This window comes from Coffea arabica, chromosome 7e, assembly GCF_036785885.1.
Source record: "Coffea arabica cultivar ET-39 chromosome 7e, Coffea Arabica ET-39 HiFi, whole genome shotgun sequence".
NCBI lineage: Eukaryota > Viridiplantae > Streptophyta > Magnoliopsida > Gentianales > Rubiaceae > Coffea > Coffea arabica.
Genome location: NC_092323.1, coordinates 20483442 through 20500744, shown reverse-complemented (window position 1 = coordinate 20500744; position 17303 = coordinate 20483442). Strand labels below are relative to the sequence as shown.

At 35.9% G+C, this 17303-nt stretch overlaps 1 protein-coding gene across 2 annotated transcripts; it reads right to left on the bottom strand.

Moving 5' to 3' along the window:
* Positions 1–991: 991 nt before the first annotated feature.
* On the bottom strand, positions 992–14538 carry LOC113701027 (uncharacterized). 2 transcript variants are annotated; one of them, XM_072059554.1, is made up of 12 exons: positions 14116–14537; positions 11949–12016; positions 10930–11013; positions 10469–10762; positions 10100–10239; positions 8924–9011; positions 7366–7548; positions 6288–6449; positions 3715–3908; positions 2638–2788; positions 1950–2115; positions 992–1430 (listed from the first exon to the last, which is right to left on the bottom strand). In XM_072059554.1, exons 1-12 carry the CDS (start codon positions 14528–14530, stop codon positions 1360–1362), a joined length of 2016 nt encoding a protein of 671 aa, XP_071915655.1. In that variant the 5' UTR covers positions 14531–14537; the 3' UTR covers positions 992–1359. The 2 variants fall into 2 exon arrangements, with proteins under 2 accessions (XP_071915655.1, XP_071915656.1); XM_072059555.1 differs by lacking the exons at positions 992–1430; positions 1950–2115 and adding an exon at positions 2868–2908 and having other exon boundaries at positions 2723–2788; positions 14116–14538.
* Between the last annotated feature and the right edge of the window lie 2765 nt (positions 14539–17303).

The following is a 17303-nucleotide window of genomic DNA, read 5'->3' as shown; positions in this document are numbered from 1 at the left end:
GTGGTAAACGAGTCGAGCTCGAGCTCTGCTCGTTTAATTAACAAGCCGAATAACCTCTACTCATTTGTTATCCGAGTAGCTCGATTAGGCTCGATAAGGAAGGTTATATATGTCATTTTATAATTCAAAAGTATAAAAATTGAAAATTATAAGTTTTTATTGGAGTTAATTTGCACGAGCTCGAGCTCGAGCCACATGTCCATTTGGCGAGTCGAGTCCGAACATATTTCAAAGCTTGTCAACCTAGTTGAGCGAGCTCGAGCTTGGCTCGAGTTATGCTCGGCAACCAAATATTCGGCCCGATTAACAGCTCTAGCAACATTACATCAACTTTCGGCCTTTAGGGGTGATTTTTTTTTCTCTCTTTTTCCCCCTGATATTTGATGGAGCTTATAAACCTATTTGAAATGTGATGCTTTTGCTTTCGTGTAGAAGTACATTCAGACCCGTTACTGCTCTCTTACATTTCAGGTTTACTTCTTTTAAGTTTCAAGCTCAATTGGCTATAACTGACTCAAATGCATTTGTTAGTTAAAGCTGAATTTTGGTTCTTTCTTTTTCTTTTGTTAGTGGGAAAACTACATTCCCAAATGATCATTTAGTTGCATAATAGCATAGAGGGCAAGAAAGCTCATAAATATCCGGAGCCCAGATGAAGCCTCCAGCCTCGCGGGTTGAGCTTTCTCGGACACAGTACAACCGGACTCCCCATTTGATGGAAAAACATTGGCTCCCCGAAACACTGATGATGGATGGGCAGAGCTAATAAATCAGAACAGAACCAATTACTTAATTGTAGGTTGCTCTACTCCTTTACATGATGCAAGCTGAAAGTTACCTAAATTGACTCTCACCCAAAAAAATTTATCAGGCTTGAAGGCCTAACCCAATCAAACTAGATCGATTCCAAATTCAACAAGCAAGACACAAATCTACATTTTATATGAAAAACCCATATGCCATCCGAATTAAATGAGAACCACTTGAGAAATAAACAAAAGAATAGTATAATTTGCTGAAAAAAACATAGAGATCTTGAATCATCTTCACATGGTAGGGCTTCATAAATACATTTGAACATGTATCCCTGCAAAAGTCGACACATAGCAGAATGTCCTCAACTCCTCGTCCAGCTTGTAATCAAAATCAGGTCCTCTACATCTCTTCACCAGAGAGTTCAAGATTGTAGACTAGTGACAACTAAATTAAACAACACAATTCAGTACAACAGACTCTTTTTACGTGTTGAAACTTCTAAAGTAGGACTCTTTTTTACTGGATCTCCTATGCTAAGTGTGAATCCAGTCAAAACTAAGATATAATTCTGTTCTTTCCAAATTACAGCTAATGCAAGTTCAGCTAAGCTACAGCCAACCTTCTATCAACAGAAATGTAATTCTCTTGGGCAAAATTTGTTGCAGCAGACCTCCCTGGAAAAAAAATGAATTTAGTCAATTCAGTCTGCTAACTGTCTGAAGTCCAAAATACAAAGAGGTGGGCATCTGTGACCTCAGGAAGCAAATCATAAAAACAAACCACGACAGGTGTTTCAAACAGCATGCCTGTGCAGAACATGTTCCCAAGCCCCCGTTCTCATTTTATTTTATTTTATTCATTTGTTAATTTTTTGGGCATTCCATTTCCTTCAAGCCAAAAATCAGCTAATGGAATGCGCTAAGAAAAGATATACTTCCATTTTAATATCATGTCAAACACTTCCCTCCAGACCACCCCAGGCATAAAGAGAATAGGACATTCTTGCTTGAAATCTAATATTCCTTTCAACCTCCTTCCCAGGTTAAACCAAAATAAGCAATCTGTCAAGTGTATCTTGAAATGCAAAATATATATATATATATATATATATATATGTATGTATTTTATATATGGGACACAGAAAATTCATGAGACAGAAAAATAAATAAATAACCAGATATATGTATCCTTACTATCATCTTTTTCCATTTTTCTTCTGCTTCTCCATAAAAGCCGAACTGGAGTGCCTGAAAATCCTGCACTTGATCTCAGCTGCTTTTCCATGTAACGGCGATATGTCTCCGGAAATAGCTTTGCATCATTTACAAAGAAGACAAATGTAGGTGGTCTAACTGCTGCCTGTGAATAAGATCAACATGGCTACATAAGTTTGATAGATTGGGTTAATGCAAATAAAATTGGTCAAATTGTTTTGCTTCAAATTACTGGTGAATTTCTAGGCGGCCTTAACAAATCACATGCATTTTCCGCTTCATTAATGCGTCCAACACAATAAAGGCTAATGAAATATACCAAATCATATGATGAATCCCTTGCAGTAGAGTCTTTCTCTAGCCATGTTACATAAAAAACTTAAGCAATTCTACTGTCTTAAAACATTCTGATGTACTTTGTCGTGTCAAATAAACCTTATCTATGCCAAGTTAAACCCCTGAAACAAAGGATACAAAATGATTCAACTGCAATTCCAAACATTCTATAACTCAAGTCCAAATCTTTCCCTTTTTCCATATGGAATTCCTGATGAACTTCAGAGTTTAGAGACTTCAAACTTCTAGCAAAGCTAGACATTAACACATTTAGATTCAGAAATGACAGTTTGAGAAAACCAACTTATAAAATCTGTTTTGGTGCAAGTACCTGTGTGCAATAATAAACACGTCCTCTCTTGCCACCTCTAGTCCTTGGAGGTGGTTTGAAAACAACTGCTTCCTGCACCAATTGATTTAGTGTTGCTGTAGTTAACCTTCTCTTTCGCTCTTTCTCAACCATACCAGCAGCATCAATGATTCTGAAACAAGTCCAACCATTTAGATGCAGAAACTAATCAAATTTTTAAAAAGATGGAAAACAGTTTAGTCGATTAGTACTTTTTTCCGTGCAGTTCCCTTCAGAGGTTCACTTTTGTGTCCTTACATGTAACAAAATTTTAACAGTAAATAAATAAGTCAAATTATTGATTATCTCATTTAATTACTATTATCGAACTACCTAAAAAGCTCTTCAGCAGTTAAAAGGAAAGAAAGAAAGATGAAATATTCAAGATGGATGAGAAAGGAGCAATCGAATTGGTTGAATGAACTGACTTCACTAAAAATACCCTCCAATAGAAAGCAAAATTGAAGAACAAAACAAACTCTTGTCCCTCAAACAGGATATCAAATCAGAATGCCACAATCAAGCCCGGGAAGCTTGTGGAGCAATTTTAATAATTCAAAAGCAGATTATAGTACTCAGCAAGCACAAACAAGCGCATCTTGTAATGCTCTACAAACTGTAGTCTGCAAAGAAATTCATATACACCTCAGGTTCCAAATCTTTTTTGATTTCATCTCATTCACCTCAACACGTATCAATAGAGACATACTCTAAAATTCAGAGACAAATATGACAAACCAGCACAGGTGCAAGATCTGTAAGAGTCCTCGTATGTGGCAGATTGTCATTATTCCAGTTAAATCATTTGCTAATCATGAAGTTGTTTAGAACCAGACATAGAGTCCAGTGAAAAATAATGATAATTCAGTTTACCTTTATAAAACCAATCTACATACATCCGATTTTAATAACATTGAATAGCACAAGTATTTTCCAAGTTCCAAGCTTTCAACTATTTATCAAGTGATAATTCTGTAACTTTAATCCAAACTTGCTCATAAAGTTCCCAAAGATATACAGGAGTCAAGAAACTCTCATCAAGATAGCTCAAGATCATACTTGTCAACGCTATGCCCAGCTATTGCAGTACAGTACACGATAGGTGCCCAGCTGAGAAGACGGAGCTTATCTCTTACATCTTGCTCATAATAAGTTGCAGTTTGCTGATTTTTGTTCGGAATTGTGTCCCACTTGTTCACAACAATCAGGCAACCCTTCCCTTCTCTCTCTATCCTTTCAGCAATCTTGTAATCCTAAAAAATTCACACAATAAACTGTTTTCTGTTTCAAAAAGGTTTTTTACAGTTCATGAATCTCAAAGTCAGTGAGTCCAATATACTCACGTATTGAAATTTAACAAAACAAGCTGTTAAGCTTATATAGTCAAAAGCCAGTCACCCATGAGAACAAGATGTTGAACATTGAAAGGAAAACACAACTCCGCAATGATAGAAACAGTAAATTACACTAACCTCCCCTCTTGTTTTAGAAAAGGCAGAGGCCTCTCCTCTAGATTGAGAAAATAACAGGGACCTCCACTCTTATTTGTCACATAAATAAAAAACGTCCAATATGGTTAACAAATGAACGGCATATAACAACTGTAGTCACATATACAAAAAATTTTCCAAAAAAAATGCCTTTAAATTTACAATTTTAATGTTTATTGCAAAATTTTATTTTTAGACAAGTGATATAATAGCACAACCCCAGCCTCCATAACACACATGCCAATCCCATTCTCAACTCTAACCGTCTGCCACTACTCCACCCAATAAAAACCAAATTCAAACATCTCAATTCAATTTGCTTTAGATGTAATTAATCTGAAGGAATCTTAAGGTTGATGCAACATTCGAACGTCAAGCTATTGTTGTGAACTATATACAAACTTCAATAATCAGCATAACTCACATTTCAATTTTTGATATTTTCATTTATTTTCAGTTTGTCCAGCTTGTTCTACAACCAGCTACAGGGGTTTTTCCGAAGTGCTATTCACATAGAATAGAGAAATCTGTGGTGTTTCCTTATTTGATGGAAGTATAACTGCATTTGTTCTTCTTTTGACACTATAACATAATTTGCCACCTTTATGGAATTGAAAAAACAAATAAAAATTTATTGTATCTAATTTGACGATCAGCACCTATTTTTCTTTATTGGGTTTCTGGCAACATGGGAAGAAGATGTGAACATGGTGAAGGTAAACTTGTCTTAATATATTTTACATCAATAATGTTGGATGCAAAACATATGCAGGGAAAGTCCTTGTTATTTCACAATCTGGAGAGGCTGTCTTATGTCTTCTGTAGAAACTAGAGGGGAGGTCAGCATTATTTATTCAAATAAAAACAAATACAAGCAACGAATTTAATGCTGGAGAAATTGACAAAAAGCGGAATAGATAACCATTGTTAGGTAATTGTCATTTGCTAAATTCCTAAGATGTCTTTCCTCTATAAATATCTGTGGTAATAGCTTTAGGAAGATGGGAATCTCCAGAAGAAAGTTTTCAGGAGACTTTCTTTTTCTGTTAGGTGTGAAGCCCAGGTTCTCCCCTCTCCTGTCTCCTCCCTCTTCTGCTTCTTCCCTAATTTCTGCAAGCCTTCTAATTTTCAAATTTTAGTCACATATATTTTCCAACTTAGAGCTCTCCAAACTATCCAGTAAACAAACCAAATTGTCAACGAAATTTCAATCAATTCCAGTAAACAAAATTAGCAGCAAAACACAGCAATACTTGGAAGGTTTAAGCTCCAAGACCATTTAATCCATTTATGGGAAACTGAGTACTGAGGTGAGCTTCAAAAAGAAACAATTGGTCTGTGGCCATAGGGGCATTATGTGACCTACTAATGCATAAGATTAGGATGAATATAAGAACTATTTTATGTGTTAAAGTGCTATACTGATCACCCAATGAAAGAAAAGTTTCTTTGAATGTTCAACTAGGTAACTTGTGCTGTTTAATAGAGTTGCACCTATTTGATGGTGAAAAGCAGGAGAAAAAGATGAATTCGTTGCTTCTTGACACATTTCATAATTTTTTTAAGACTGACCACCATTACCATAACAATCAACTAATCACTTCGTTTCTCTTTCTTCTCATAATAAGAAAATAAAAGTGACTGCTGACACAAAATGAAAAATTAACTAGTATAAGAACCTAGTGGACTAATTCCTGCCTTAGATTGCTGATTTTGCTTTTTGGTGGAACCCCCTCATAACAAGGGATAATGGATAAGAAAAGGATCCTGCCATCAATTCTTAGGCCCTTTGTTAGGAATTGAACCTTTTGATGGTGAAGACAACAGTGCACTTGAGCATATCTTTTGGACTTCGGACGTATTAGTTACTCTTCTTTCTAAGAAGTTAAGTATTGTGTGACTTCGTATGTCAGTAATTTTAGTATTTGTCTATTGACCTAAAAGACTGTTAATAGTAACAATGGTAAAATTGGACCAGTAGGAGAGCATTCAAACCAACTCATTATAATATTCCAATACAGAATAGCTTTGAACAGTGGCAGAAACAGGAAAGCTAATTGTCAAAGTTGCGTCTATCTGCTCTCTCAAACCAACGCACCATCACCAAAACCAATAAAATCCCTGAAATGTATCGTAATCTACCTGTTCCGTAATACATGCCATGGCTTCAATCACAATAGCCACAACATCAGAACGACGAATGGCACGGAATGCTCGATTAACTGATAAAGCCTCTGTGGTGCTGCCCGATGAAGCTACAGCTACCCTTCTCCTTATACCAGACGTGTCAATCAGCCGAAATTTCTAGAGAAAATGGGAAACTATAAATCTCCTCCACTGACAAGAAAAACACAAGAAAGAACAGTACAATAATCTACTTTCTCAAGGACTTCTAACGCGGCAAAATTTTGAAGTAATTAGATCATTTGGGAAAATTTGAAGTGCAACTGTAAGCTCCAAAAATAAAGTACTGAAGATAATATTGAGGGAAAAAATAAGACCAATTTCCTTCACAAATTTGAATTATGTTGACTAACAACACTAAAAGTTCTAAGGGAGATGGTGCTCACTGAAGCAAGTAGAGCCTGAATTTCACAAAGTGGTTGAAAATCTAATGCCAGAGAGAAAAGCAAGCTAACTATCAACCATCAGCAAACCATGACAAATATTGAACTTGGCATTTGTCTTGCAAGGAAGGCATTTATTTTTCTTTGCAATCTTCATAAAAGAACTTCTGCTTTCATGAACAAAGACGAGGAAGACAATAAATAATTGCCTCAATGTGAGGAAAGAAGATTCCCAAATTTCAACTTTTTCTTTTTCTGTTTCTACTAAATGTAATTGATGATTGATTCAGGATCAGACATGCTCCAGATGGCAAACATAGGCCATCAAAGCAATTCCATCCAATGACAGATGGAAATAGAAAGAAAACTATTTTGGATTCAAAACTTGTACTCATTACCAATATAGGAATAATTAGGGGCAAGCAGTGCATATAAAAGACAGACAGGAAAGCTATCGTAATCCATGTAACTGACTATTTTGTGCATGTATAGAGAAAAAAAAATCTGAAATTATCTTGGAATAGAAGATCTCTCAAATATCTACCCTGAAAGAAACAAGTATCCATCATACTGTTTAAGCTTTGTACTAGCACATTTGTCATCTGAAAATCAATTTAGCTAATCCTACATTGCAATATGTCAAGCTGACAAACCTGGCCATCAGGTCCAGTGAACTCCGTATCAATAGCATCACGTGTTGTTCCACTTACTGGGCTAACAATTGCTCTGTCCTCTCTGACTAAGGCATTCAAAATACTACTTTTACCAACATTTGGTCGGCCAACAATTGCAATGGCAGGAACGAAATCTTCTTTCCCTTCAACATCATCATAGTCCTGTAAAGTGACATCACAAGATCAACCAACTATTCCAATTATTTTTCATATATTTAGTGAAAAAAAGATATTAAACATTGTTCAGCCATCCATGACAGAACTTTAGATTGTTCTCAGATCTAAGGCACTACTATAGCTCAAGTCCAAAAATAGCTACTTGTTCAATTTAAAGAGCACTGGATTTTATACTTCCACACTTCAAAAATTGAAGCCAAGTTTCTCCAATTAGAGGAGAATGATGCAGAATCTGAAGACTTTATTTGAAGTTTTACTGAAACTAAACTCTTTAATTCTCACACCTAAAGCACTACCAAACTCCAGCTCAAAAGAAGCTGCTTGCTCAATTTTAGCTATTTCAAGTTACACTAGCTTTTGAGTTACTTGTATGACTCATCCACTTCCAGCTCTTTTTTGTTGTTATGTCCTAAGGACTCAGGTCAAATGCTTAGGATTTAGGCTCATTTGTTTAAATACCCAAGCTGATGCACTAAGCAGATTTCTTCCTCGTGAACTAAAATCAACCAGTGGCCATAATGTCGATCTCCATTACAAATGGCGATGTCACTTATTGTCAAAGAAAACTTTTAGCAGAAATAAAAATTTACATTTCAGATTATGCACAACACCACGAAGGCGCAATTCCTTGCCGTGACTCCTAGTAGTCCCTAGACGTAATTGCCAGATTCCCTTTTATTCAGTTTCCATTTATTTAAAATTAGATTCAGTCTTTAAATCCGAGAAGTCCAGCTGGCAAAGACAATAAATAGCAACCCATGCAATGACAGAACTGTCACTACAGAACCCTACTTTTCAAAAGCTTTACTTGATAACTTCCCATGTCAATTAAAGAAAAAAAATATTTTCCACCCAAACAATACACAGAACTGCTTTCAGTTGAAAATATCTGAAAACAGCAGTCCTTTGTCCGCTCTAAACAAAAAAACCTTCAACAAAAAATTCTCTAGATAAAATTCTTCATTGTTCATTATAATTTGACTCAATTTATATCTATTATTCAATCCATTTTACACCAGTCCCACACAAACAAATCAACTTGCAAAATATCATAATTTACCATAAAAAAATGAGAATCAAAGTCAAAGTAACCAATTTTTTCTCTATAAAATCAACTGACGAAAAAAGCCACCAAGCTTTCCAAGAAAAAGAGGACGGATAAACTAAGCCCATCTCAAGGTAATAAAATAACATTTGTGCAACATGTGATTAACTCACACCATTTGCAACATATTTGATTCTTAACAATGAAACAAACATATAATGAGAAAAAAACAATTATGGCATCATATGCAATACAAAGCACGTTAGCCAATGAAAGAGACAGTGCAACAACATTCTGATACTACTAAAAGCGTACCTCAATTTTCTCTAATCCTGAGCAAATAAAATCAAGAAGTTCTCCAGTCCCAGTACCTGATATAGCAGATATAGGAAGTGGCGAAAACCTAGTAAATCAACCAGATCAGTGCTATCATCCATGCAAAACAGATTAAATGAATAATAAATCAAACCATACACCATATTCAAGTCCTTAACAACAGATGCTAACACAGAAGTAGCAGAAAAAGGATATATACAAGGCAACAAAAGTTAAAAAAAAACCTCCGTTGAACTGGAAATAGCAGATAACAAATATAGATTTCTGTGCAAACATCAGATATCAAGAAGCAAAACCATAACAGAGCTTGCTAACTCTTTTGCTTATCCAGGAATTTGGACTCTATATGACAAGGCTAGTTCCCCCCAACCCCTCCCCCCTCCAAAAAAAAAAAAAAAGAAACCAATAAGAAAACACCTACACTATTTCTATGCTCTCCTACTCTAACGAGAAGGGGCTAGAGGGTGAGAATACATCTAGACCAGAAGGGTTCATTAGTGCACCTCCTCAGGAATTTTTAATTGGAAGAGTGGGATCTTGGACACCGGGCGTACAGCCAAGGGAGGGCTTTTAAATCCCTTCTGGTAGAAAACTTAACAAAGGCAAATTGGTTAGGGATGGTATCAATGGATTGGCATTTTTGTTTCGTATCAAGCAACTGAAACACAGACATGATGACATCCAATGTGAAGAAAAAGCCCTTTACACGACTATAACTTTTGTTTCTCAAATCTTTTTCAATTGCCAAAATATTTCAGAACTGAAGTATACCAAGTACGCAGACATAAAGCAGACAATTTTTTCAGAACCACTGGAGTTCAAAAATGAGAAAAGGAGTTTATATGACTCATCTAAGAACTTGTTGCATTCAAAAAGCAAAATGGATTATGTGATGGTCAAAATTTGCCCCTGGAAAATTGAAACAGTTACTTGCATTTGCTCTGAATTCATTTTTAGTTGCAATGATAAAAGGCTCCATTTTTGGGGAGATATGTTGCCACTCTTCACACAAAACTTTTAGAGAAAACTGAAAATAAACTAGCCTTTTTTACCATTTCCTACACATTAAATCAGAATAAAACTGACTCCATAAAAGTAAAACTAGGCATATGTGCTTCAATTCCGCAAACTCTAAGCAAGGAAGGTGACACTCACCCTAAAGACCAAAACTCTGATGCTTGCATGCTACCTTTTCTTGGAGATTCACACTTGTTCACTGCAAGAATAATATGCTTGTGCGAGAACTTCTTTCGTAACCAATCCCCTATTTCAACATCAGCAGCAGTGAGACCTGCCTGTTGAGAGTTTATTACTTTGTCTGCCCACAAACAAACAAGGGTTGCTTGCTTAACAATATAAACCAACTATTGTCCTCCAGACCACCATTCAGAAATAGTTTCAGCAAGCATGTTGTTCAAATCCGCTTCATTTATAAATACAATTTCTCTGACAGAAAGAAGCACAAAAGAAGAAAAGCAAATTACCTACTATATCAATTATAAAAACCAGAATTTTGGACTATACCTGGCCATCAACAAGAAATATGATGACAGATGATTCCTCCACAGCAAAAGTGGCTTGTTTCTCAATCATTGATGGCATCCTGGCAACAGCAGCCTCCCTAGAGGCTAGTGGTATGCCTTCCATACCAATGGTCGTTGAGATAGCCAATTCTTCCATAACATCATCGTGCGACTTGGAAATGGTAACCACACCTCCTGTATCTATGACCAAAAATTCATAATCTCCCCAAAAGGATCTACCATACAAACGATCCCTAGTAACCGCGGGTTCATCCACCACAATGGCCTTGTTTCCCTGAAGAAAATACTAATTAACCACATACAAAGCAATTTTTAAAATGAGAAGAAAGAACTGCTCAAACTCCATATGCCGAAGCATTCACAGTCAAGTAATAGCAGCTTTAAATTCTGTTTCCAGTGAACCAGTAGACTTAGCAATATGATACAAGGATGATGGTATACCCCAACAAGACGGTTAAACAAAGCTGATTTACCAACATTTGGCCTTCCAACAATCGTAACCCTGGGAAGCAGATGATCAGGGATCTGCAGATGCAATTGGTTTAATTAGATCAAAAAATTGAAAGAAAAGCAATCAATGTTCAATTTCAGTCAGTAACAGCTATCAAGTAATGGAAAAGATGAAAAATAAACATAATCTTCACCAAATTTATTGGAGTCAGCAGCCCATCCCTAAATCTCAGCATTCAAATATTTCACCATAAACTGACACTAAACTATGACAAACTATGAAAAAAATTCACAATGGTCCATTGGACAGAACACAACTGTTCTCTGAACTTCTTTGCTACAATCTATTCACTTTAACTTTTAGTAATCCATTTACGATGCCACTGCTCACCTTAATATGTTTCGTTCTTTTATCCGGGTTAAGATTTCTTTACACTGATAGAAAATGATCAGAAGATTTCCAGCCTATAAAGCTACACTACTGACTGCAAAATATTGTAAGCTACACATGCCAAACAACACTGCTTCTCTACAACTTCAAAATTATACAAGTATCAAATTGTTCCAAAATCAACTTGTGCAACCCTAAATCAGTATATATGCTCAATCTATCTTTTTATAAAAAATATTAGCAATTCTCTTCCCAATAATCCTGTGATTTAGAAGCCATCAAAATCACTAGAAGTCCAATCTACTACTAAAATTGAAACAGAATTTTATGAGAAGAAAAGACAATTCCTGATCTGAGGGCCATCAGTTGACCACAAGAAAACTACTGAACGGAATATTATGGTGAACTAGATTTTTTCTCTTGGATTTACTTTTTGAAAAATCAGTACTTGAAACCTCCCTTATATTGTGCAAACTTTTACATGTTTTCAATCTGAAACTTCAACCCAGTAAAAGGGGGGTTAAAAAAAAGGAAGAACTTGAGAAAAAGGTTTAAAGAAGACATCAAGAACAACATAAACAATGGATACTAGCCTCACATAAAGATGGTAAACACTAACATTTTTAGCACTGCTTTTATGCTTTCTCCTCTTTATGCTAGTTTCCTTTTGATCAGCAGGATCATCATCTGAAATAAACAAAGTCAAAGGTATGTCAACAAATGAGACCAAAATAGGTCCCCAAAGACAAAAGAAAGACGTAAAGCATCAGTATATCCTGGATGACGATTTCAGCGAAAGCATCTATCAATGTGATTAGATGAATGAGAAAAATTACAGATGACCAGCTTCAAGGCTTCAAAAGATACATAACTTTAACCAGGAAGGCTTCAAGTTTTATTCAATCTGAATCTATTACATCTGCAAAGTGTCTAGCTTCAGCATGGTCTCAGAACCATTACTAATTGTTAAATCCGGCCTAGGGTGCATTTGATAAAACTGAAGTTTGAAAACTGAAGTCTGAAATCTGAAGTCTGAATCCATTAAGTTATTGAATTGTTAAGTATTAAATCTAATACATTTCAATGCATATCACATTAAGTGACAAGTAAATAGCTTATCACTTAATTTTGGGAGAAAGTTTTGCCTAGAAAATTTAGTGCCACTTAATTAATTCAAATGTTCAATTTTTGGTTTTCAAATGTTCAATTTTTGGTTATCAAATGGTCTGAATATGTTAAGATCTGATTCCATTAAGTTTAAGTGTTGAATTCGGTTATCAAACAAGACCTTAGAATCATTTCTGTTTGTAACTAGTCCTATTTTCTATATCAGAGCCGTATTTCCTCATTTCAGTCCTAAAGAGCAAGAAACAATTAGGTAAAATTGAATTTTATCGCTCTCTAGTCAGCTTCAATGAAACACGTTCTTAAAAAAAGGTAGTAACTGTTTTCTCCAATATAGTTCTTGGAGAAACTGATAAGAAAATGAGAAACAGCAGGGAAGTATTCTTTTCTCCATCCACTGTCTCCCTTCCATTGAAGTGGAAAGTCAGGATACTTTCCTATAGCCAAAGTTAAGGAGTCAAAGAGAACCATCAGTAGTGCAACCCTATTCCATAGTAAAAATTTATCCTTTAAACTCTACTTTTGAAAGAAACAACTGCAGAACAGCAGGAAAAAATGCAGACAACAACCATGTACTTTCTCCATCCAACCTTTAAACTGAACCATAGTAGCCCTAAAGAATCAATACATGTAATATAAGGTTGAGATTTTGCAAATAATTGAGCACAGATTTCACCCGAGCCGACCAGATACGTTTCCCTACCCAATGCTTTGTTTTAATTTTTTTTGGCATTCAGAACTAGAGGAAGATGAAAAGCAAAACGGAAACAACACCACTTGAACCATCTATTTAACTCAAACTAGATTAAAACCAAAAATATTGCCTAAATGAACATAAAGCTAACAAACAATAATAGGGATTAGAAAAGGGGAAGAAACGAGGAGGGAGAGGGGGTGTGAGGGAATGAGAGAGCAGAATATAAGAGATGAAAATCCTAAGTGAAGAATGAGAAAGCAGAACATAAGAGATGAAAATCCTAAGTAAATGCAGAAACTAATCAGGTCTTCCATTTGGTTAACCACTTTGCCACATAAAAGGACTTAAACTGCATCAAGTAAAAGCTAGTTAATTATTTATAGAAAATTCACAAACTATACTCTTTGTGTGAAAAACTAAAAATAAACCATAAAACCAACCTGCGAAATCCTATAACAGAATAAAAAATTTCCCACTTCTATTTCAACTCTTCTTGCTCTGCGTAAGATACAGAATATTTGAAACAATTTTCTGTAGAACTGATGTTTCATTTTTATTTATTTTATTATCTAAATAATAATAATAACAACAACAACAAATTTTACCTTTTATCCAAGATGTAGTAAATCCCTTGAAATTTGTCAATTACATAATGCTACTCTTACATTTAACATATTGAATTCCAAACCAAAAAGAAAGGCAGGCTTTTATCCAGCAGCATTCACGTCGTATTAAGGCTCATTTAATCCCCAAACAGAGCTCATTGTCTTCTTTTGCGCTTTATTAGAAACTAAAATTAGTAACTTCGAAAATGCATTATCCTTCAATCTAAACACAAATTTTGGTGCACTTCATCACTATTTTTTTTCTTTTCCCGCCTCTTCTCTCATCCAAACCAAAAACAAAAACAAGAAGAATAAAACCAACAATGAAGGAAAAAAAAAAGTCCAAAGAAAAAAAAAACCTATGGTCAATTGACGAGACAAAGCGTGGGAGAATTCTTTAACAGCGAATTTGGCTTCGTGTTCCATTGATTCAACATTGAAGCTCTCGTCGTCAACGTCAGACTCATCCGACAACTTATCATCCTCCTCGTCGAAATCTTTGGGGCCGGAGACCTGTGAGTCCCTGCAGAAAAGGTTCGGGCGGTTGCCGGTGCGGCAAAAAGGCAGGTGGTGGAGGTGATGGTGGCTGGAGATGGCGGTGGGGAGAGGAAACGAAAAGGGAGAGGGGAGAAAGACAGAAGTAGTCGGAGATGAAGAATTCGATGAAAATGGCGGGCATGGAGAAAGGGGTTTCGCTTTAGAAAGAGAAATTGAAGCGCAGAGCTCTGAATATGACATGATTATGGTGAGATTGAGAGAGAGGCAATTTGGCATGGACGAGCTTGTGGATTTATCATTTCGCGGGAGAAATCACCGATCTAGTCCCTGAACTTTTACACTTAATCCAATTTAATCCTTTAACTTTATTTTAGCAGAGGAAATGGCCAAATTTGTCCCTATACTTTTTTACTAGTGCTGATTTGATTTCTAACTTTTATTTCTGGCCAATTTGCTATGTAAACTTATGTTGCGGTTCCAATTAAGAACCTCTGCGGTGTCGCCACCACACAAAACTGATTTAGTTCCCAATAGACTAAATAAATAAGGGTATTTTGATAATTTTGAGTTATCTTCTTCCTCTACCACCAAACTCCATTGGCCGCCACCCACCTCCCACTTCTACCATTTTGCTATGGGACATGAGAAGCAAAGTGCAGTAGTTGTAAAATTTTCTTTTGAAGGACAATTGTCCTAGGAAATGATACATTTTGATGACATTCAGGAAACCCAACGACGACAAAGATAATTGGGAGTATACTATGGATAAGAAATCCCAAAGCATTGAGATTGAGAAAAAGTTTAACGAACTGAATAGAAAAGCGAGAGACTTATAATGGAACTTGTGTCTCTCAAAATGCTTTTATTCAATCACCTTTTTAATCATTTGAATGCAAGATCTGGCTTTTGGAATAGAATGCAAAGGCAAAGGCAGCTAGTGATAGGGTGTTAATTGTTAGTAATTTTATTGTTAATTTTCCTCTTTATCCTTGCCAAATATTGTTTTAATTGTCAATATATATTTATATTTGGTATTTGGATATAATTTCAGAAAGTGGAGCAGAAAAGTGCTAAAAGGGGACCTTCTTGAGAAGATTTCTCTACGCGTGAAAGCTTCTAAAAGCTTTCCACCATCAGCCCAAATTGTGCAAACCAACGGAATTGCTGATGAAGAATTGAATTGATATGATGAAATCCACTAGCAATAAGAAATCAAAGCGGGGACCACGTAGAAAGTTTGTTCTTATTGTGGGAGATATACTCATTAGCCATAGGTGGACTTTGATGATGAAAGTAGCTTTTCTATTTGCTTCCTACGTAACTAGTTCTCTTATAAAACTAGTGGAGAGGAGAATGAGAAGATAGCTGGAGAAGCTATTAGACTAGTTTTGGAGTTTTCTCTCAAAATAAGCTCCGTAGGAGGATAGAGGAGTTTTTAGTTTTCTCTCCAAGGGATGTTCCAGAGGAGAGAATAGGGAGTTGTTTTGGTTTGTTGAATTCTAGTGTGCAATTTTCTTATTCTCTTCCGAGAGCTTTGTTATTCACTCTCTCAATTATCGAAGAAAGATGATGTCTTTAAATTCAATTGAATTGTGTGAAGATTTTCTTATGAGGCGTGGCTAATTTTCTCATCTAGTCAAGGATCAACGCGAAGACGCAGTCCCAAATATCTGTGAGATCTAATTAATTTTACGTGTTCCTTAATTTGTTAATATTTGCATGTTTTCTATTTTAATTTCCATGGGATTATTTTGTTAATTGGATATCAAGGGCCCGATGTGCAATTTGACTTGTTAATCTCTTGTCAAATTAATCAATTAAATCCGTAATTGTTTAGTTGGTTAATATTAGTGACAACTAGTATTTTCACATACTAGGGGGACATGCAATCTGATTTAAATAACCCTCGTAGCGTGTTATTAATTTGGGTTAGGCTTTTCTAGTTTTTAATGCAATTAGGAAATTAATTCCTACGGTCGTACCTAGGAGTATTTCCTGGTTAGGGGTAATCAACGGTCGTACCTTGGTTATTAATAAATTAAGGAAAAGCTGGTCGTTAGAGTTTATCGGGGACTATAACTAACCTGTTAAAAAAATTAAGTGAACCTTTGCATCAATGATCGGATGAATGGACTGTGTCTGCGTAGTTGTATCCTTGGCTAGAATTTATTTATCATTTATTTAATTGCTATTTATAATTGTATTAATTAATTAATTATTTTTAGTTAAATTGTTTAATTATTTTTAGTTTATTTCTGATAAAAATCCCCCGTGTCCCGAACTTGAAAAGAATCGAATTTTTCCCAATCCCTGTGGATTCGACCCTACTCACTACTATACACAGAAAATTTATTTTTCTCGAGTAGGTATTTATTATTGCACAGGCTCGACTCCTGTCAATTTTTGGCGCCGTTGCCGGGGACTGGCGTTAATCATTTGTTTCTTTTTAAGTTCATTTTTTTTTCTGGTATTTTTCTAGTTTATGCCTCGCTCTTCTCGTACAGGCAAATTAATTTTCGACCCTGAAGTAGAGAAGACTGCGTGTAGAACGAGGAAAGAAACCAGGCGGCTCAGGGAGGAGCAATACGATATTGCACCTCAGGAACTTGATCCATAGGTTGAGCCGACAAATTTGTCTGGTGACAATTCAAGTGATTCAGACCAAGAGGAAGTCACTATGGCAAATGCACGAACACTAAGGGAGTTGGCTGCTCCTGATTTAAATCAGCAGCCCTTGTGCATTACTTTTCCACATTTAAATGATGACACTTCCTTTGAACTAAAATCTGGTCTAATTCATCTCTTGCCATCTTTTCATGGTCTACCAGGTGAGGAGCCCTACAAGCACTTGCAAGAGTTCGACGTCGTTTGCAACAGTATGAAACCCCCGGGAATTACAGAAGAGCAAATAAAGATGAGGGCTTTCCCCTTCTCTTTGAAGGACTCCGCAAAAGACTGGCTCTATTACCTACCGCCTGGTAGTATCACCACGTGGGACCAACTGAAGAAAAAATTCTTGGACAAGTACTTTCCGGCATCTCGAGCTGCA